The sequence below is a fragment of the Nothobranchius furzeri genome, chromosome 10 (genome assembly GCF_043380555.1).
Source record: "Nothobranchius furzeri strain GRZ-AD chromosome 10, NfurGRZ-RIMD1, whole genome shotgun sequence".
NCBI lineage: Eukaryota > Metazoa > Chordata > Actinopteri > Cyprinodontiformes > Nothobranchiidae > Nothobranchius > Nothobranchius furzeri.
In genome coordinates this window covers 63,901,441-63,917,339 of record NC_091750.1, presented here as the reverse complement: position 1 = coordinate 63,917,339, position 15,899 = coordinate 63,901,441, and the positions used below count along the sequence as shown (strand labels likewise).

The 15,899-nt window shown below is 42.7% G+C and overlaps 1 protein-coding gene across 2 annotated transcripts in view; it reads right to left on the bottom strand.

The window, feature by feature from the left end:
• The window catches only part of LOC107386964 (protocadherin Fat 3), a 124,073-nt gene that overhangs the window by 58,869 nt on the left and 49,305 nt on the right, over positions 1-15,899 (bottom strand). For both annotated transcript variants that reach the window (XM_054730869.2, XM_054730871.2), the window contains exons 15-22: positions 12,565-12,686; positions 12,264-12,446; positions 11,660-11,774; positions 11,309-11,572; positions 10,848-11,198; positions 9,694-9,867; positions 3,905-4,435; positions 574-938 (exon numbers count right to left, since the gene is read on the bottom strand). In XM_054730869.2, the coding sequence (XP_054586844.2) occupies positions 574-938; positions 3,905-4,435; positions 9,694-9,867; positions 10,848-11,198; positions 11,309-11,572; positions 11,660-11,774; positions 12,264-12,446; positions 12,565-12,686 (2,105 nt within the window). The remainder of the gene's footprint in view (positions 1-573; positions 939-3,904; positions 4,436-9,693; positions 9,868-10,847; positions 11,199-11,308; positions 11,573-11,659; positions 11,775-12,263; positions 12,447-12,564; positions 12,687-15,899) is intronic.

Sequence of the window (15,899 nt, the reverse complement as noted above, 5' to 3'; positions counted from 1 at the left end):
TCGGTGAGACCGGTGCTCGGCAGCCTCGCCTCTGTCAGTGTGCCCCAGGGCAGCTGTGGCTACAATGTAGCTCATCACCATCAGTGTGTGAATGTGTGTGTGAATGGATGAATGATACACTGTAGTGTAAAGCGCTTTGGAGTCCTTACTCTGAGAGGCGCTATACAAGTGCGGGTCATTTGATATGACTCTTGCTGTGATTTGGTGCTACATAAATGAGCTGAACTGAATTGTCTGTGACAGGTGAGATACTGACACATCTTTGTATTTTACTCCACTTTTACCATTTATAAAATATTGTTATTTATTTGCCTTTTTTAATCCAAAAAAATTAGAACTAAGCTGAATATAAAAATGTTTAAAAAATCTCCATCTTCGCCAATGCTGGAGAATCCTCTGAGTACTCTGAGGGCAGCAAATGGCCCACAGGCCACACTTTGGACCCCACGACTTCCAAAGTTCTAAATCTTTTAACAGTAGTTTGAGGAAAATAATGAAAATTTCCACTAAAAATATAAAAAAGATGATGTGAAAACCTAATTCATTAAGTCCTTAAGTATTTCACTTTCTCACCTCAGCCTCTGAGAGTCACAAGTGTCGGCGTCTGATGCCTGGAGGCATGTCACAAAGTGTCCCCTGGGAGCCAGGTTGCTGACAAAAGCCTCGTACAGCATTTGACTGAAATTAGGCGGGTTGTCATTCGTGTCGGTTACAACCACACTGACGCTAACATCACTGCTCAGGGCAGGGTCTCCGCTATCGGTCGCTCTGACAATGAAGTTATGGCGCTGCATGAGCTCGTAGTCGAGCATGCGAGCCGTGAATACCAATCCCCTGCTGCTGTCGATTTGAAAGTAGTCGGTGCTGTTGTAGATGTCAGATAGGATCTGGTAAGTCACTGCAGCATTCTTCTCTGAGTCCTGGTCCTGAGCACAGACCTACAGGGAGAGAAACAGGACATTTTCCAAAGCCTTGTGCATTATTCCAGCCTGATTTGTTTACCTTGACATATTCAACTGAGCAAACAGTGACCAAAAGAGAAAAAAATAAAGATAAAACACGAGTCTCACCCAGCGTCTCTGACAGGATAATTCACTCCAACACCTACACGTTGTTTTGGTTCAGTGTGTTCAGATTTATAGATACAAGCTGTCACGCTGTTTGCTTTTCTTTTCAATATGTTGTAGCTGGATGTCACTCCGTTCCGGAGCTTGCAGCACCAACAAACCACATATTTTTTCTAAGATTGAGGAAATACTCAAGAACATTTTAGAATAAAACTTCTGTAGCAATTTTGTGTTCTTTAAAACTCTTGTGCTTTTACTAAAATCCAACGTACACATGTTTTTTTAGCATCTGGCCCACGCTGGAACTGGTTCGTGTGCAAAAACTACAACACTTTTCAAACCTGTACTAGATTATTACTAATAGCAGATTGCATAAAACGTAGTTTGTGATTTGTGAAACCTTCTTCTGATTTATGAAAGGTCAAAAAAGCCAGATTTATGCATTATTTATTTATTTATTTATTTTTGCATCTGGCTCAACAACATCCTAACCCGAACCAGTTCCAATGTGGGCCAGATGCTAAAACAATGCATAAATCTGGCTTTTTTGAAGTTTCACAAATCAGAAAAAGGTTTCACATATCACAAACTGTTTAACATAATCAACGATTAGTCTAGAATGATCTAGATCCGGTTTGAAGAGTGTAGGTGGTGTAGTTTTTGAGCTTGAGCAAGATTAAAGATGGTCAGAGTAGAGAAAAACTGGGTGCAATTGCCCTTTAGCCATTTCCCCGAATTGGAAGCTGGAATCGGAAGCTAACTTCAGATTTGTGAATTTCCCTTTTTAAACGCCAGAGGGAACCGGGGGACGGAGAGAGAGGGAGCAGAAAGACGTTGGATAAAGAAGGGAGGAGGGGGGCGGGGGTGTTACGCTATAGGTAAGGCAGAATTGTTTCTCTCCGCTTTTCTACGATGATTGGCTTAAACTTCATCACCACGTTGCTGAGTCATGCTGTCAGACATGAGTATCACACGTGCACATTTGCTACAGGACTCACGTGTCTGCAGCTTTTTGCCTAGTTTAGAGGGTGAGTCGTACCAGTGGAATTAGATTCTTGCAGTACAGGTTGGCAGGTCTGCAACCGCAATATATAGAAATATAAGAAATGCGCACTTCCTAGCGCCATGCTGAGGGAGCTTTTAAGCATGACAGTAGCGATGTGATGTTAGTGTTTTAGTATTTCGTTTTTTATGAGGGGATACAGCATATATCGGTATTGATAATATATGTATCGATTAACGTATTAAAAGTCAGTCAACATCGGTATATCGGACATTAGTAATAAAAAGCCAATATTAGGCATCCCTAATAAAAAAAAACTATTAAAAAGTTTGAAACTGAGCTTGGAACGTGACATGTGATGTAGTCTCAGTCTTTAAAGAGCAAGTCAAGCCCAAATCAACTTTTTTGCCCTGATAAACTTTATAAATGTCTGTCTAATTGTGCTGCAGACACATGTAGTCAATAGTTTAGCACTTTAGTGCATTTGAGTTCAAATTAACCCTCTGATGCATGAATTATGAAATCTTCAACCATGATTTTTTAAACCACTTTTTTCATTCGTCTTTAGGTGTGAATGAAACAAATTTCAACAAATATTTTTTGTACCATTTTGTTAATTTACAAATACTTTATTACATGTCCATCTCAGTGGACACCGTGCATTCTGAACATGAAATATGGTGGCTTGACTTACTGAAGTCCAAATGGAAGGGCTCACATGCAATAAAGTCTTCAACAGCTGTGCTTAATAGCAAAAATAAAGAAATAACAATTTTGAGTACCTGTCCACTGTAGTGACCATTATGCATCAAAGGGTTAAAGAGCAAGTCACTCCAAATCACCATTTTTTGCTGATAAACCATATAAATGAGTGTCCAGTTGTGCTGCAGACAAATGTAGTCAATAATTTGGCATTTTAGTGCATCTTAGTTAAAATTTTTATATTCTGCCTAAAACTGTCAGCGATGCACTGTCGTCAGGCAAAAACTCGGCACTGCATTTGAATTTAAATCTGCCATCGCTATTGGCTAAGAGGTACACTATGATGTTAGATGGTACATTATGATGTCACAATGTCGTGAGTGTGTGTATTCGTTAGAGGCTACGCCCTCTCGGTCTGCTAGTCAACATCATTTGTTGCATTTTTCAAACAGGAAGTGGGAGTTGAATAAGAATCTGGCAGGGGGTGACTTGCTCTTTAAAGTTTTCTGCCTAAAACTGTCAGTGTTGTGCTGTTGTCAGGTAAAAACTCTGCACTGCATTTGAATTTAAATCTGCCATCGCTATTGGCTAAGAGATACCCTAGGAAGTTATGATGTCACAATGTCGTTGTGAGCCTGTGTGTGTGTATTTGTTGCTCTCTTGGTCTGCTAGGCAACACAATTTGTTGCATTTTTCAAACAGGAAATGGGAGTGGAGTAATACTCTGGTAGGGGGTGACTTGCTCTTTAACAAAGTGATTTCAGTAAAACATATAATAGGTTTCATTTGAGAATAAAATGGCACATTTTATTTTTAGCAGTGATTTCACAGAATGAAAACGTGTGTTGCTTTTTCCTGAAATAATCAATAATAGATCAGTTAGATCTGTGTAAAAGCACAAAATTTTGGTGTTTTGTTTCTTAAATGCAATTGGGAAGTGTTGAAGGAAATAAGAAAATATATTTTCATAAACAAATAATTTGGTTTAGATTTCCCTTTAAAAAGCCGCTGAATGGAGTCTTAAACAGAGATTAAACTGATTCAAAACAAAGGATCACACACACACACACACACACACACACACACACACACACACACACACACACACACACATACACACACACACACAAACCTGTAACACAGACATTCCGATCATGGAGTTCTCTGACAGCACAGCAGAGTATGAGATGTTTTGGAAAAGTGGGGGGTTGTCATTCACATCCAGAACCACGATGTCTACGTCGACCTCGGACTTTGCCCCGGTCAGCGTGTCAGTGGCCTTCACCGTCAGACGGTAGTACTGAGTGGTTTCATAATCCAGCGGATAAATCACGCTGATGACTCCTGTATCAAAGCCGATGTCAAACTGAAGGAAAGGGTCTCCATCTGTGATGGTGAAGATGATGTCCTGACCTTCAGGACTGCTCGCGTTGATGCAGAGAACAGACGCTGAGACGTCCACATCTTCTCTGACAGTGATGCCATAGAACGGCTTGTCAAACACTGGCATTGCTTTATTTACTACAGTAACAACCACCTCCACCTCACTGGACAGATGAGGGATGCCACCATCAGCAGCCACGAGAACCAGCTTGTACTCTGCATCAGATAAGTCAGCTTCAAAGGGAACCGTAAGGATCAGCTCACCGGTCAGAGCATTCGCCTGCAATAAAAGGAACAAACATTTAGCTTTATAGCTGGGGTGTACTTTAAAAATGTTAAAGTAACTTTTAAAATGCTTAAATGTTGTATCTAACCTTGTTCTGTGACATAAAGTAGGCGATCTTTCACAATATAAATGACCCCTAAGTCCGTCCTCGGGTGAATCATTTACGTGAGCCTCGAGCGTTGACGAATAGATTTGGCATCAGAGTTCTACCCACTGTACGTTGGCGCCATGGCAACTGATTAAACTGTTACACTACCAGATTTTAATGTGGGGTTAGGCTTAGGGTTAATTAAAGTGATTTTAATTTACCAGAACTGACAAAGCTCATCGGATGAGAAGCAAAACGTCTTCAAGAAACCAAAGATGGATTATCATGATCCGGATGACTAAGAACCTTCACCAGCAAAATTTCAAGAGAATTAAGAAAAAAAATTATTTGGAATTTTCATTTATTTATTTATTTATTTATTTATTGTTTTCTTTTGATGTACATGGTCTTGGTCTTGTCTCTGTCTTGGTTTTCTGTCTGATCTCGGTAATGTCTTGGTCTGTGGTAGTGTGGTCTTGACTACAACACTAGGCAGACACCTCAGCCAAATTAGCACACCAACCTAGCTTCAATGCTAACTCGGCCTGCGCTGAATAAATGTTAGACAGAAACTTTCAAGCCAACTGTGGAAGAGGACGGAGGGGAACGTGTTGTTGAGGGTCTGCCCTCATTAGAAAATTACTATGCAGTAATTTCTCCAAAAGACTGTGCCAAAAACGCCCTGGAGCGTGAATAAAAAGGCATATTAAAAATCAGCACCAGCAACTACTTCATTTCCCATGATTCCCTGCTGCCGGAAGCAACGTGATGAGGTCACCAAAGCGATGTCGAACCCCGGACCAGGGTCCGCCCGCTGAAAAGCTATAAAGTGAGACGAGAACAAAACTTAACCCTCTTTTGTTCCAGGAATTTCTTTTGGTTTGGAGAGGTACGCTCGCCTTTTGCCTCCGGACGCGTGGGCACAGGCCGAGCTGTTTGAAATCAACGGAGAACGTCATCTAATCCGTTTGAACGACGAGGAACGTCTGTTTCGCTCAGAGAAGTTTTTTTTTGTTTTCTTTTTTCTCCTCTACCTCTCTTTTCCTCCCGTTTCTTTAATAGTCCGAACAAGCGATCAAACCGCGCGATTCCTTTATAGTAACGACGGCTCTTTCTCTTCCGTACCAAATACGCAAATACGTCATCCAGACCATCTTGAAGTAAGATCTTTTCTTTCATTGTAATATCTAAGTTGTTTTGAGCTGTGGCCACAGAATAAACAGATCATTAGATATTCAATTTTACCTTTGATCTGTTATTCTTCTTTTGTGCTTTGTGATTTGAAGTGTTTCGGTTAAGTTTTACTGTGATTGAACGGCTTTGGAAGTTAAAGTGAAAGTTGCCCACAACACACATTCACACACACACACACTCACACACACACACACACACACACACACACACACACACACATTCTGGTTTTCCGTGTCTGGGGGGACAAGACACACACACACATATTCTGGTTTTCAGTGTTTGGGAGGACACAGACATCCCACATACATTTTGGGTCCTTGCTCCCTAAGACAAAGGGATTGGCCATTTTGTTTGTTTGCCTGCTGTAGCGGGTGGGCAGCGATTAAGAGTGGTCATTTCTTGCTGGTTTTAGACGTTTCCCTGCTTCTTTTCCGGAACTGCGCTGCTCTGGGCGGCTGCATGTTGGAGTAGCTCTGTTGACTAAATGTACGTTTTGCCTTTTCTTGGGCCTTTTTTATTTTAGTTTCTCAAGAAAAAAAATTTTTTTTTACACTTTCCTTTTCTGTTTCTGGTGCTGTGAAGCTTGAAGGATTTTTACTGCTATTTTTTTAGCTTTTTGAGCATTTGTTATGATGCGTAACCACGGCAACAAGCTGGTTTACAATCGGGAGCAGCTGATTAACATTGGGAAGGCTGAAATAATACCTTAACTGAAGCCACAAATCCCAAATGAGCTAAAACGCAAGAAGCGTGGGTGCAGAGCGGGAGCAAAACGGAGACAGAGAAAGAGGAAATTGAAACCATCTCTTCCATCGATCATAATGGGCAATGTGAGATCACTGGCCAACAAGAAGGAGGAGCTCCAAGCCCTTTCAAGGACTCAGCCAGAGTTTTGGCAGTTTCAGAACCGCTGGAGGAGATAATGCAAAGAAGGATTATCCAGAGAATCAAGAAAATTATGGACAACCCTGAGCATTCTCTTCACAAGACTGTCTGACAACGAAAGAGTGTCTTCAGTCAGAGGCTTCTTCAGTTTCAATGCAACACTGGCCGCTACTGGAGATCCTTCCTGCCAACAGCCATTGTAATATACAATAACTCTTTGACGACTTGACTATTATTATTATTATTCTGAGCTACTACAGTGTTACGTTCCGTGTCCCTTTTCGGCCACAAGATGGCCTCAGTGGCCTTTGCCTCGCCTGTCTCCCGGTGTACCAGGTGTCTGCAATCGCTCATAATCAGGGAGTAGCTGTTAAAAGCTGCTCTCCTGCCCTCAGTCATTGAGAAGGTCCAAGGGTAGTATAGACTCGGCTGAGTCTGTACTATTCTCTTCTCCCCGTTCGCTATTAACTCGTTTTGCTTGGTAGACTTTGGCATTTGCACTCGTTTTGGTATTTAGATTTGCTGAGGTTCATCATATTCACCTCACTTGCCCTTGGTTACTGGTGACCTAAGGGCAGCCATTTTAGATGAGTTGCCGATCCAAGGAGTAGACCTGATTTTGGGAAATGACGCTGTTGGTGGATTGGTGTTACCTCCTCCTGAGTTCAGTTCTTTGCATGGAATCGGGGAAAGTCTAGATAAACTACCTGCTTGTGTGCTGCCTTGCGCCCAGCTTAAGAAAAACCCAGAAATCTCAATTAGTGACTCCGTGCTGTCCCCGCTGCTAGCTGATGACATCACACGACCAGGTCCGGCTGTAAAAACGCCGGATCTGACCTCCAGAGGCCCTCTACCTGATTTAACCATCTCGTGTAAGACTTTGGCTGATACACAAAAGGACATTGAATCTCTGAAGCCCTATTTTGTGCTGTTTAGGGTGGCTCCGACATCTCCCGTGGGTCAGGCCTTTTATGGGAATCATGTTCTCTCCTCGACCCCTGACTCCACTCGTTTCCCTGAAACTTTGCCTTTGTTTTCTATTACGCCCCAGATGGTGATGAGAGCATTACCGGAGTTCCATTCAGGTTTTGGGGTTACCTAAGGTCATTCAGATGGATCAGGGCTCTAACTTCACCTCTCGGGTTTTCAACCGAGCAACATTTGATTCTTCTTTAATGTTTCCGAAACTGCAACCTTGATCCATTGTCGAAGAGGTAGTCTTTTAGCTTTGGGTCCTTGAACGTCGATTTGGGGCTAAACAAAATTTGCCTTACCGCCGGTATCTTCCCGCTGTCTCGGGCATTATGTTTTTTTTTCTCGCCTCCCTCAACTCGTCGTGAGCCCGGCTGATTTGTACAGGGGTGGTTGCCGTAAGTTCGTAGTGATAGCTTAGTTGTTTATGATGGGCGCAGTTCTTGCGTCACTTATTTTTGGGACTCCTGGGGGTCAAGCTGTTTCTGTGTCTTAAATATAAAAAGATTTGCTATGATGTGCTCCTGTTTTAGCTGCCCCCGATCTAGACCTTTCAAGCTGGAAGACGACGCCAGCCAAGCAAGGGCTGGAGCTGTCCTCATCCAGGAGGATGACACTGGGCTTGGTCTTCTAGTATGCTGTTTCTCTGGGAAGTTCAACCGTGCTCAGAGGGGATATGTAACATTTTCCTGTCTCAGTTAAAACAGTTCATTAATTCCTAATTTCTTTCAGACACCACCCTCTAGACTGGCCAGCGGCTGATGTGTTGGCCCCTCCTGCTCCAGGGAGTAAACCTGGAGATTCGCCGTGAGAAGGGCTCTGTCATCCTCATCACGACCGCTTCGTCACTCAGTTTAAATCATGAGGCTCCTTTGTAGGCTTTTGTGTTTTAGATGTTGGATCCTCCTGAAAGGCTAGTGTTGTCTGCGCAAGCAGACATCTCGGGGACACTCCGCAGAGCTGGGGAACAGCGCCGCGTGATTATTTGTGTTTAATCTGCCCGCCTTGAGAAGATCCAGGGGTAGGTAGTTAGTTTTTTTTGTGTTTAGATAGCGGGAGACCTCATTTCTTTTAATAAATGTTGGCTCTTTTGAGTCCCCCCATTTATATTCTTAAGTGTGTGTGTGTGTGTGTGGGGGGGGGGGGGTTACGGTCCGTGTCCCTTTTCGGCCACAAGATGGCCTCAGTTGCCTTTGCCTCGCCCGTCTCCCGGTGTACCGGGTGTCTGCAATCGCTCACAATCAGGGAGTGGCTGTTAAAAGCTGCTCTCCTGCCCTCAGTCATTGAGAAGGTCCAAGGGCAGTATAGACTCGGCTGAGTCTGTACTATTCTCTTCTGCTCATTCGCTATTAACTTGTTTTGCTTGGTAGACTTTGGTATTTGGACTCGTTTTGGTATTTGGATTTGGCAATAGATCGTTTGGCTAATTTGACTTCGGACCGACATTTTGACATGGAATTTAGGACCTCCCCTTTTGGATGAAATTTGATATTCTCGGTTGTTTATCCCCATCCCCTTCTGGGTTGGCACTTTATATTATCTCCTTTTTGAATATTGCTCCTTCGGTTTTGTATATAGTATTGTTTTTAGGTTCTTTGTAAATATCCCGTGTTTTTTAACAAAATCCTTTGTTTTTAAGCGACACAGCACCCTGATTATTATTTCACCCACACACTAATTTTATTACTCCCCTCCTCATCTCTCCTAGAGAGCCGGGGACGTAATATACAGCAATCAATTTCCCTCAGGGATTAATAAAGTATTTTTGAATTGAATTGAATTGAACAGATTTGATTAAAATTAGTGATTAGTAGCTCCTGCAGAAGCTGATGAAGGCTGAGGAGATAATTCAGCAGTTAGAATCAGAGTGGGAACATATCAAAAACATGCAACCACAGCACTGCTACGCTAGCACTATGAGGCTAGTTGTGTGCGCGTGCGTGATATGAGGCACGGCTTTCAGCTCCCTCCAGATGATGAGGATCTGGGATGGGAGCTATAGCCGTTTAAATGTCAAAATCTCCTCCCCTCCCTGATGATGTCACGCTACGCACCCCAGCTTAAAAAACCTGTAAAGAGTTCATATATAAAGCAGATTTGTTGTAGCTTATACCTCAAAGTTTCTGTGCTGCAGTTTAAGGGCATAGGTAACGTCTCCATTTAGACCACGGTCCCGGTCTACAGCAGAGACCCTAAAAATGACTGATCCTGCGTCTGCCTCCACCTGCACCGCAGCATAGTACGGTAGGTTCACAAACTCTGGAGCATTGTCATTAATATCTTCCACCTACAAAAAAATAAAAATAAAAATAACAACAGGCATTTTAAAATCAATATATAACAACATAATTCAAAAACAGTTATAGACTTGCAGTTAGCAACAGAAATAAGACATTTAACTACAAATAATTCAAAAGCAATAACATTTTCTTTTCCAAACAATAACATTTACCTGCCTATTGCTATTTAACATGAAGCAATACTAATTATTAGTGCTGCAGTTGTATATTTCAAAATCAAACACTACATTCTGTAACACCGCAGCAAACCGAGTCAATGAGTGCAAAGCTTAACATGTTAAGAAAAACATCTGAAGTGTCCCACTAAATTAAGTTTTTCAACTTAACAGAGAAAAAGGAAAGAAAATCCATAGCTACACTTGAATAAAAGCAGATTGACTGACTGTCACCCATTCATGCCGAGTTCAAAACTATCATCTGATGTTGAGAAATGTTTGATATTTGGGTCAAATTTAGAAAATAACTTCAGTTTCGTACATGATGGCAAGATCACACAATCCTTTAGCGCTCAGAGCGTACGCTATGAATCTACTAGCACATGACATTTTTACTTAAAAATCATTTAAATTTTCCAAGTTAAAGTGATTTTGATGGCTAAAGGTCGTTTGGCTGTGCCATCTCATACCCATGTAATGATTACATACTCGTAAAATAAGTTTTAGGATGCCAGTAACTCACAAAAACTGATGATGGACTCGTTTTGTGAAACTAACACAACAACAGCAGCTTCCTTTGACCAAATTGGACCTCTGGAAATCAGGTGATGGAAAACGAAAACTTATGATCAACATTTGTGTTTTCAGGAGTTCAACATATAAAAATAAATCTGTTGATTTAGATTAAGATTTGTGATCTCAGCTGTGAAGAAAACAACTTGTGAACTTTGCCCTGTTTTTCGAAATTTAAAAGTAGTCTTGCTGCTTCCGCCGTCTAAAACATAAGAGAAATAAAAGTCACACACACACACCTGCACTTGCACAGTCACCCTGGCTACCCTCAGTATCTCGTCTTCTCTGCTCACTTCCACCACCAGCTCGTAGTTCTCCTTCTCCTCACGGTCAAAAGGCACGCCAGTGGTGAGCACCACTCCACAGGTGGGCCGGATGCTGAAGCGTCCTCCAGGGTTCAGCAAAGTGTACTTCAGTGGCTCATTGAGGCGATGGCCCACTGTGTTTATGATGGTAACTAAGGTGACATTGGGGACGTTCTCTGGGATGGAGGCTGAGTACACTGGGAAGGTGAAGAGAAGGCCACTGTCTACAGCCTCTCTAACGAGGACCGTGACAGACGTTGTGCTGGAGAAACGTCCATCCCAAACCTTCAACAAACACATCATTGAGATGACAGAATAAAATTCTGGCATCTTAGCATGTTTCTTTACAACATAAACTTAAAAATCACATTAAGACCTCTACACAAAAGACTTACCTTGACATTAAGACGATAACGGTCTTTACTGAGGTTCTCGTTGATGACGGTCATAATTCCCGTGTGACGCTCGACAGAGAAGTACTCCAGATTGCTGTCAACTAAAGAATAAGCAAGATAGGGTGTGTTGGACTTTTCTTCAGCAACATCAGAGTCCAAAGCTTCAACCCTGAGAACCTCGACTCCCACGTAAGTAGGCAGCAGGAGGATGGTTTCATAATTGTCCTGGCAGAACTTTGGTGGTGAGTCATTAATGTTGATCACCTAAAGAAATGTTTCACAAGTTAACATCAAAATAAAACGCCCCAATACCAGGACCATGTGCAGCTGATTTTTTTCCCATTTACTTGCCTTTATGATCACCTCTGCAGGTCGTTCAGCACTCCTAGAGGGCTGGCCACTGTCTCGAACATGAACCCGAAAGAGGAACTCTGAGAAAATTTCGTAGTCCAGACTGGCAATGGTTCTGAAATGTTTCAAACTCAAACAAATCAGTTACCAATTGGAATTACCCCCTATTTACACAAGTGCAGAACGCATGGGGTCTGGGAAACCGTACGGCTTCAGCAAAGAGCAAAAATCAATGTCCAATTAGTGCATTCACACTGGCTGTGGTGTGATGCAGATTTACAGCTCTGGAAAGTTTCCATGAAGTTAAAAAAATTCATGAGCCAGACAAGAAGCGAATCTTAGTTAAGTGAGGTGCATCCGGGATGTTTCAAAATAAACCTGTGTTGCATTTTTTCCATCTTCTAGTTCATTACTAATGACAGGGATCTCAGTGGTGTATCTTTAAATGTATAATGCCAAACTATTAACATGAACCTGTGTGAACTCCTGGGATTTGGTGCTCTTGTAGGAGCACATTTCTGGAGACATTCTGCTTGTGATCTGCACTAAACGGCAGTCCAAATTCCGGATTGGCCCGTGGTGATGTAATGGTGGTAGTACCTACCGAATCGATCCGGTCCCAGAATCAACGCTGAAGAACATCCGCGCGGTCTCCTCTATGATCTGGAACACTAAGAGGGCATTGTGATTGCGGTCCTTATCAGTGGCCCGGATGACCAAAGGGTTACCATCCTCTCCCAACACCACACTGTTGACGGGGGCTGCTTCACTCACTGTGCCCACGTATCTGTGAGATTTGAAAAGTAAATATGTTGAAAAGGAAGTCCATCCAATTCTTGATGTCAGGTGACCTTCACAAAACTACTTGTTTTAATTTTTGAGTGAACTGTGACCAACTTTGGTACCTGATTTGTTGGAATTCTGGTGGATTATCATTGATGTCCACCACTTGGACAGTGACGGTGGCGCTAGCCTCCATTCCAGTCATGCTCAGAGCCCGCAGCATCAGAAAATAAGATGTAATTAGCTGTCAGGGGAAAAAAACAATCAGCTTTCAAATTCCAAAGTAAATCAAGAAAACAGGCAGGTACAAATTTAATAAGTGATGTAAGCCAACTCCATTCGCTCTCCAACATTGATGTTTTATCTCCACAAATAACACAAACCTGAAAAGGGTTCTCAGGGTCAGCCCAAGTCTTTGTGAGGCCCTAAACAGGTGTCCCTTGGGGGTCCCCCAGACCAACAAGTCAACACCAGAAACTCAAACTCAGACTGGTTTTTTTTTTTCAAAACAAACTGTGTTTTTCTTATGAGGCAAAAAAAAAAGTAGACTAGGTGACTAGTAGAGTTTCTCCTTTCTATGATAACATCTCCTTTGCTCTTTCTCCAGTGACGATGGATCATGTTACATTCGACGGTCCAACCATGGTTCGAGTGGGTGTGGTGAACAGAGGGCTGCGTGAGTTGTCGGCAGATCCCGGTCTCAAGTTTCGACCAGTGACTTACTCCTGGTCCTCCTCTGATTCTGTCGTGGTATTCATTATATGCCTAAACCTCGGCTTGCTCTGGGGTGTGTTCTTTATCCTGTTCCTTTATTTCTCCGCACAGCTGACCCTGCTGGGGACCTCGGTCGGTGATGTTAAACGACGCCTAACTCGAGCCTTAGCACCGGTTCGTGGAGCACCGGCTGCCCAGATGCCTCCGCCTGAGCCGGTCGGTCCTCCTCCTCCTCCTCCGTCTGCCAGGTCGTAGAAGGTGAAGTGATTTTGGTTGCCAGACTCGTCGGTTCCATAGTTTCTATCTCAAGTTACACAAGTTTGTCTATGTTTGTGTGTGTGCATGGTTGTCTTTCCTGTTTATACATGACGTGCAGACTTGGGGTGAGTTGAGATGAACATCCTGTGGGTTCCTGAGGTCAGGTAATCAGTCAGGTAACAGTAGATTGGGTTAGGTCACATAGTACTGTTATCCAAATTTTTATTATTTCACTAATCTTAATTCCTTATGGGAACTTTCACATGAGGGTGATTACTAACCACTGATTTACATTTTGAGCTCATAGACAATCACACATCTATCTTTTTTATAGAGCTTTGTTGCAGTGATTGAGTTGAAATCTTTATGATTAGCTTGGTTGATTACCATCAGGGGCTACAGCCATTTTAGCCCTTCAGTTGTGACTAGTCACCTAGTCACTGCAACATTTCTGTCTATTCTGGATTATGGAGACCTTTTGAATATGAATGCCTCAGCACAGTGTCTTGGTAAGATTGGTGTGGTTTATCACGCCTCGATGAGGTTTATTAATGACTGTAGACCACTGACCCATCATTGTGAATTGTATTCTCGAGTCCACCAGGAGGTTGGGACATTGGTACACTTTCATTTATAGGGCCATGCTTGGATTACTACCCAAATACATCTGTAACGTAATCTCACGGAGAAGTGTAACTTCTCACAGTCTGCGTGCAAATGATCAGTTGTTACTTTGTGTTGGTTGCTCGCACCAAACTGGGCAAAGGGGCTTTCATTCACTCTGCTCCTTCTGCATAGAACAGGCTGCAGGAAAACTGGAAATCAACCGAGTTTATCTCCTTGAATACATTTAAAACCAGACTGAGAACCCTTTAGGCGGATTCCCTGAGTTGTAACAAGTGGCGGATTTAGTTATTTGGGGGCCCAAGGCGAACACAGACAGGGGCCCCCTTACACAAAATTTTCGACAATCTTACCTTTAACTGGATTTGCGAAACTCTACCCTCTTCTGACATGAGTTGTTTTCACTTTTATTAGTCCTCCTCTTTTTTCCTGTCTTTCTCTCCCTTGAGTGCTTTCAATATTTGCTCTGCTTTCTTCTTCCTGTCTCCTGTGCTTTTGCCTTTGTTTTTTTTCTTCTATTTTCCATTTTGGTCTATGTTTTCCTCCCTTTAAACATTTTCCATAGTCTTTTTTTCTGCTTACTTTTGATGTTTACATAGAAAAACAATGTCACTTTTGGAAATTAAGATAAAAGCTTTTTTGAAGCAAGTTGCTTCTTTGTTTTATTGGAGCCACTAGAGCCTCTTTTATAAGACACACCATCACATCATTACAGAGTGATAAATCCAAATTTGTGGGTCTCGTAAATGTGGCAAGGAGCAAAGGGGAAAGGTGATAAAACTCGATTCTTATGCGCTTTGCCTCGTAGTAATATTGCCGCATAAGCCCCTCACCTCTGATGGCTGAATAAGTGTCAGCCCTGCTAATCCCTTTGGAGCGACTGTGGGAGCCCCCCCCCCCCCCCCCCCCCCTCTCACTAGTATCTTTCAACCACCTACAACATGGCAAACTGGATGGACACGGAGACCATGGAGCTTTTGGCCGTGCGTACTGGGACAGTGAGATACAGCCAGCTGTTCGACAGAGTGGTGAAAGCACTGGCTGAGCGGGGCGTCAAGTGGGACAAGAAGCAGGTCACATCAAAGCTAAAGGTCCTGAAAAAGAAATGTCATCAGACTGATGTGCCTTCCGTCTGACGCTGAATGCGCGACCCTGTACGTCACATGCGGGGGGGGGAGTGACCTCCCTTTATCCCGTCTTGGTTTGAGAGGTGCCTGATGGCAGTTTATTCTAGTTTCAGCTTTGCTACTATAAATGCCAAAACCCTCCCCAGAGAGCCGCAGCAAATCCCGTTTTGCAAACACTATGGTCCTGTAAAAACAGCTTATGATATTTCATGCTTAATGTTTTGACTACCACTTCAAGTTTGTTACGAACGCTCCCGCCTCTCTTCTTCTATTTCTGCTTTCGCTTCTTATTATTATTTGTGGTCTTATGGCATTTGGCAAACAACAATTTGGTGCATTACTGCCACCAACTAGATTGGAGTGGAAGGACTACCAATCACTTCCTGTTTGCGCATTGGCGTCTTAAAGGAGTAGTCAATTGTGGCATTAACAGAGGGGTGCTAGCAGTCAGGGCTAGGGGCCCCCGAACATAAGGGGGCCCCAGGCGGCTGCTGACCTATGCCTAATGGTAAAACCGCCACTGATTGTAGTAACTGCCTTCTGTGATTTTGTATTTAACTTTTGCTGCCTCTTGGCGGGGACTTCTTGAAAATAAGGTTTTATAACTCAATGGGACCTTCCTGGTTAAATAAAGATTGCATAATAAATAAGATAGCTCCAGACTTTCTAGGAAGTGTTAGTAATGTAATACAATATTCATTAAAATGTAGTTTAGCAATGTTTCCTGCACTCTT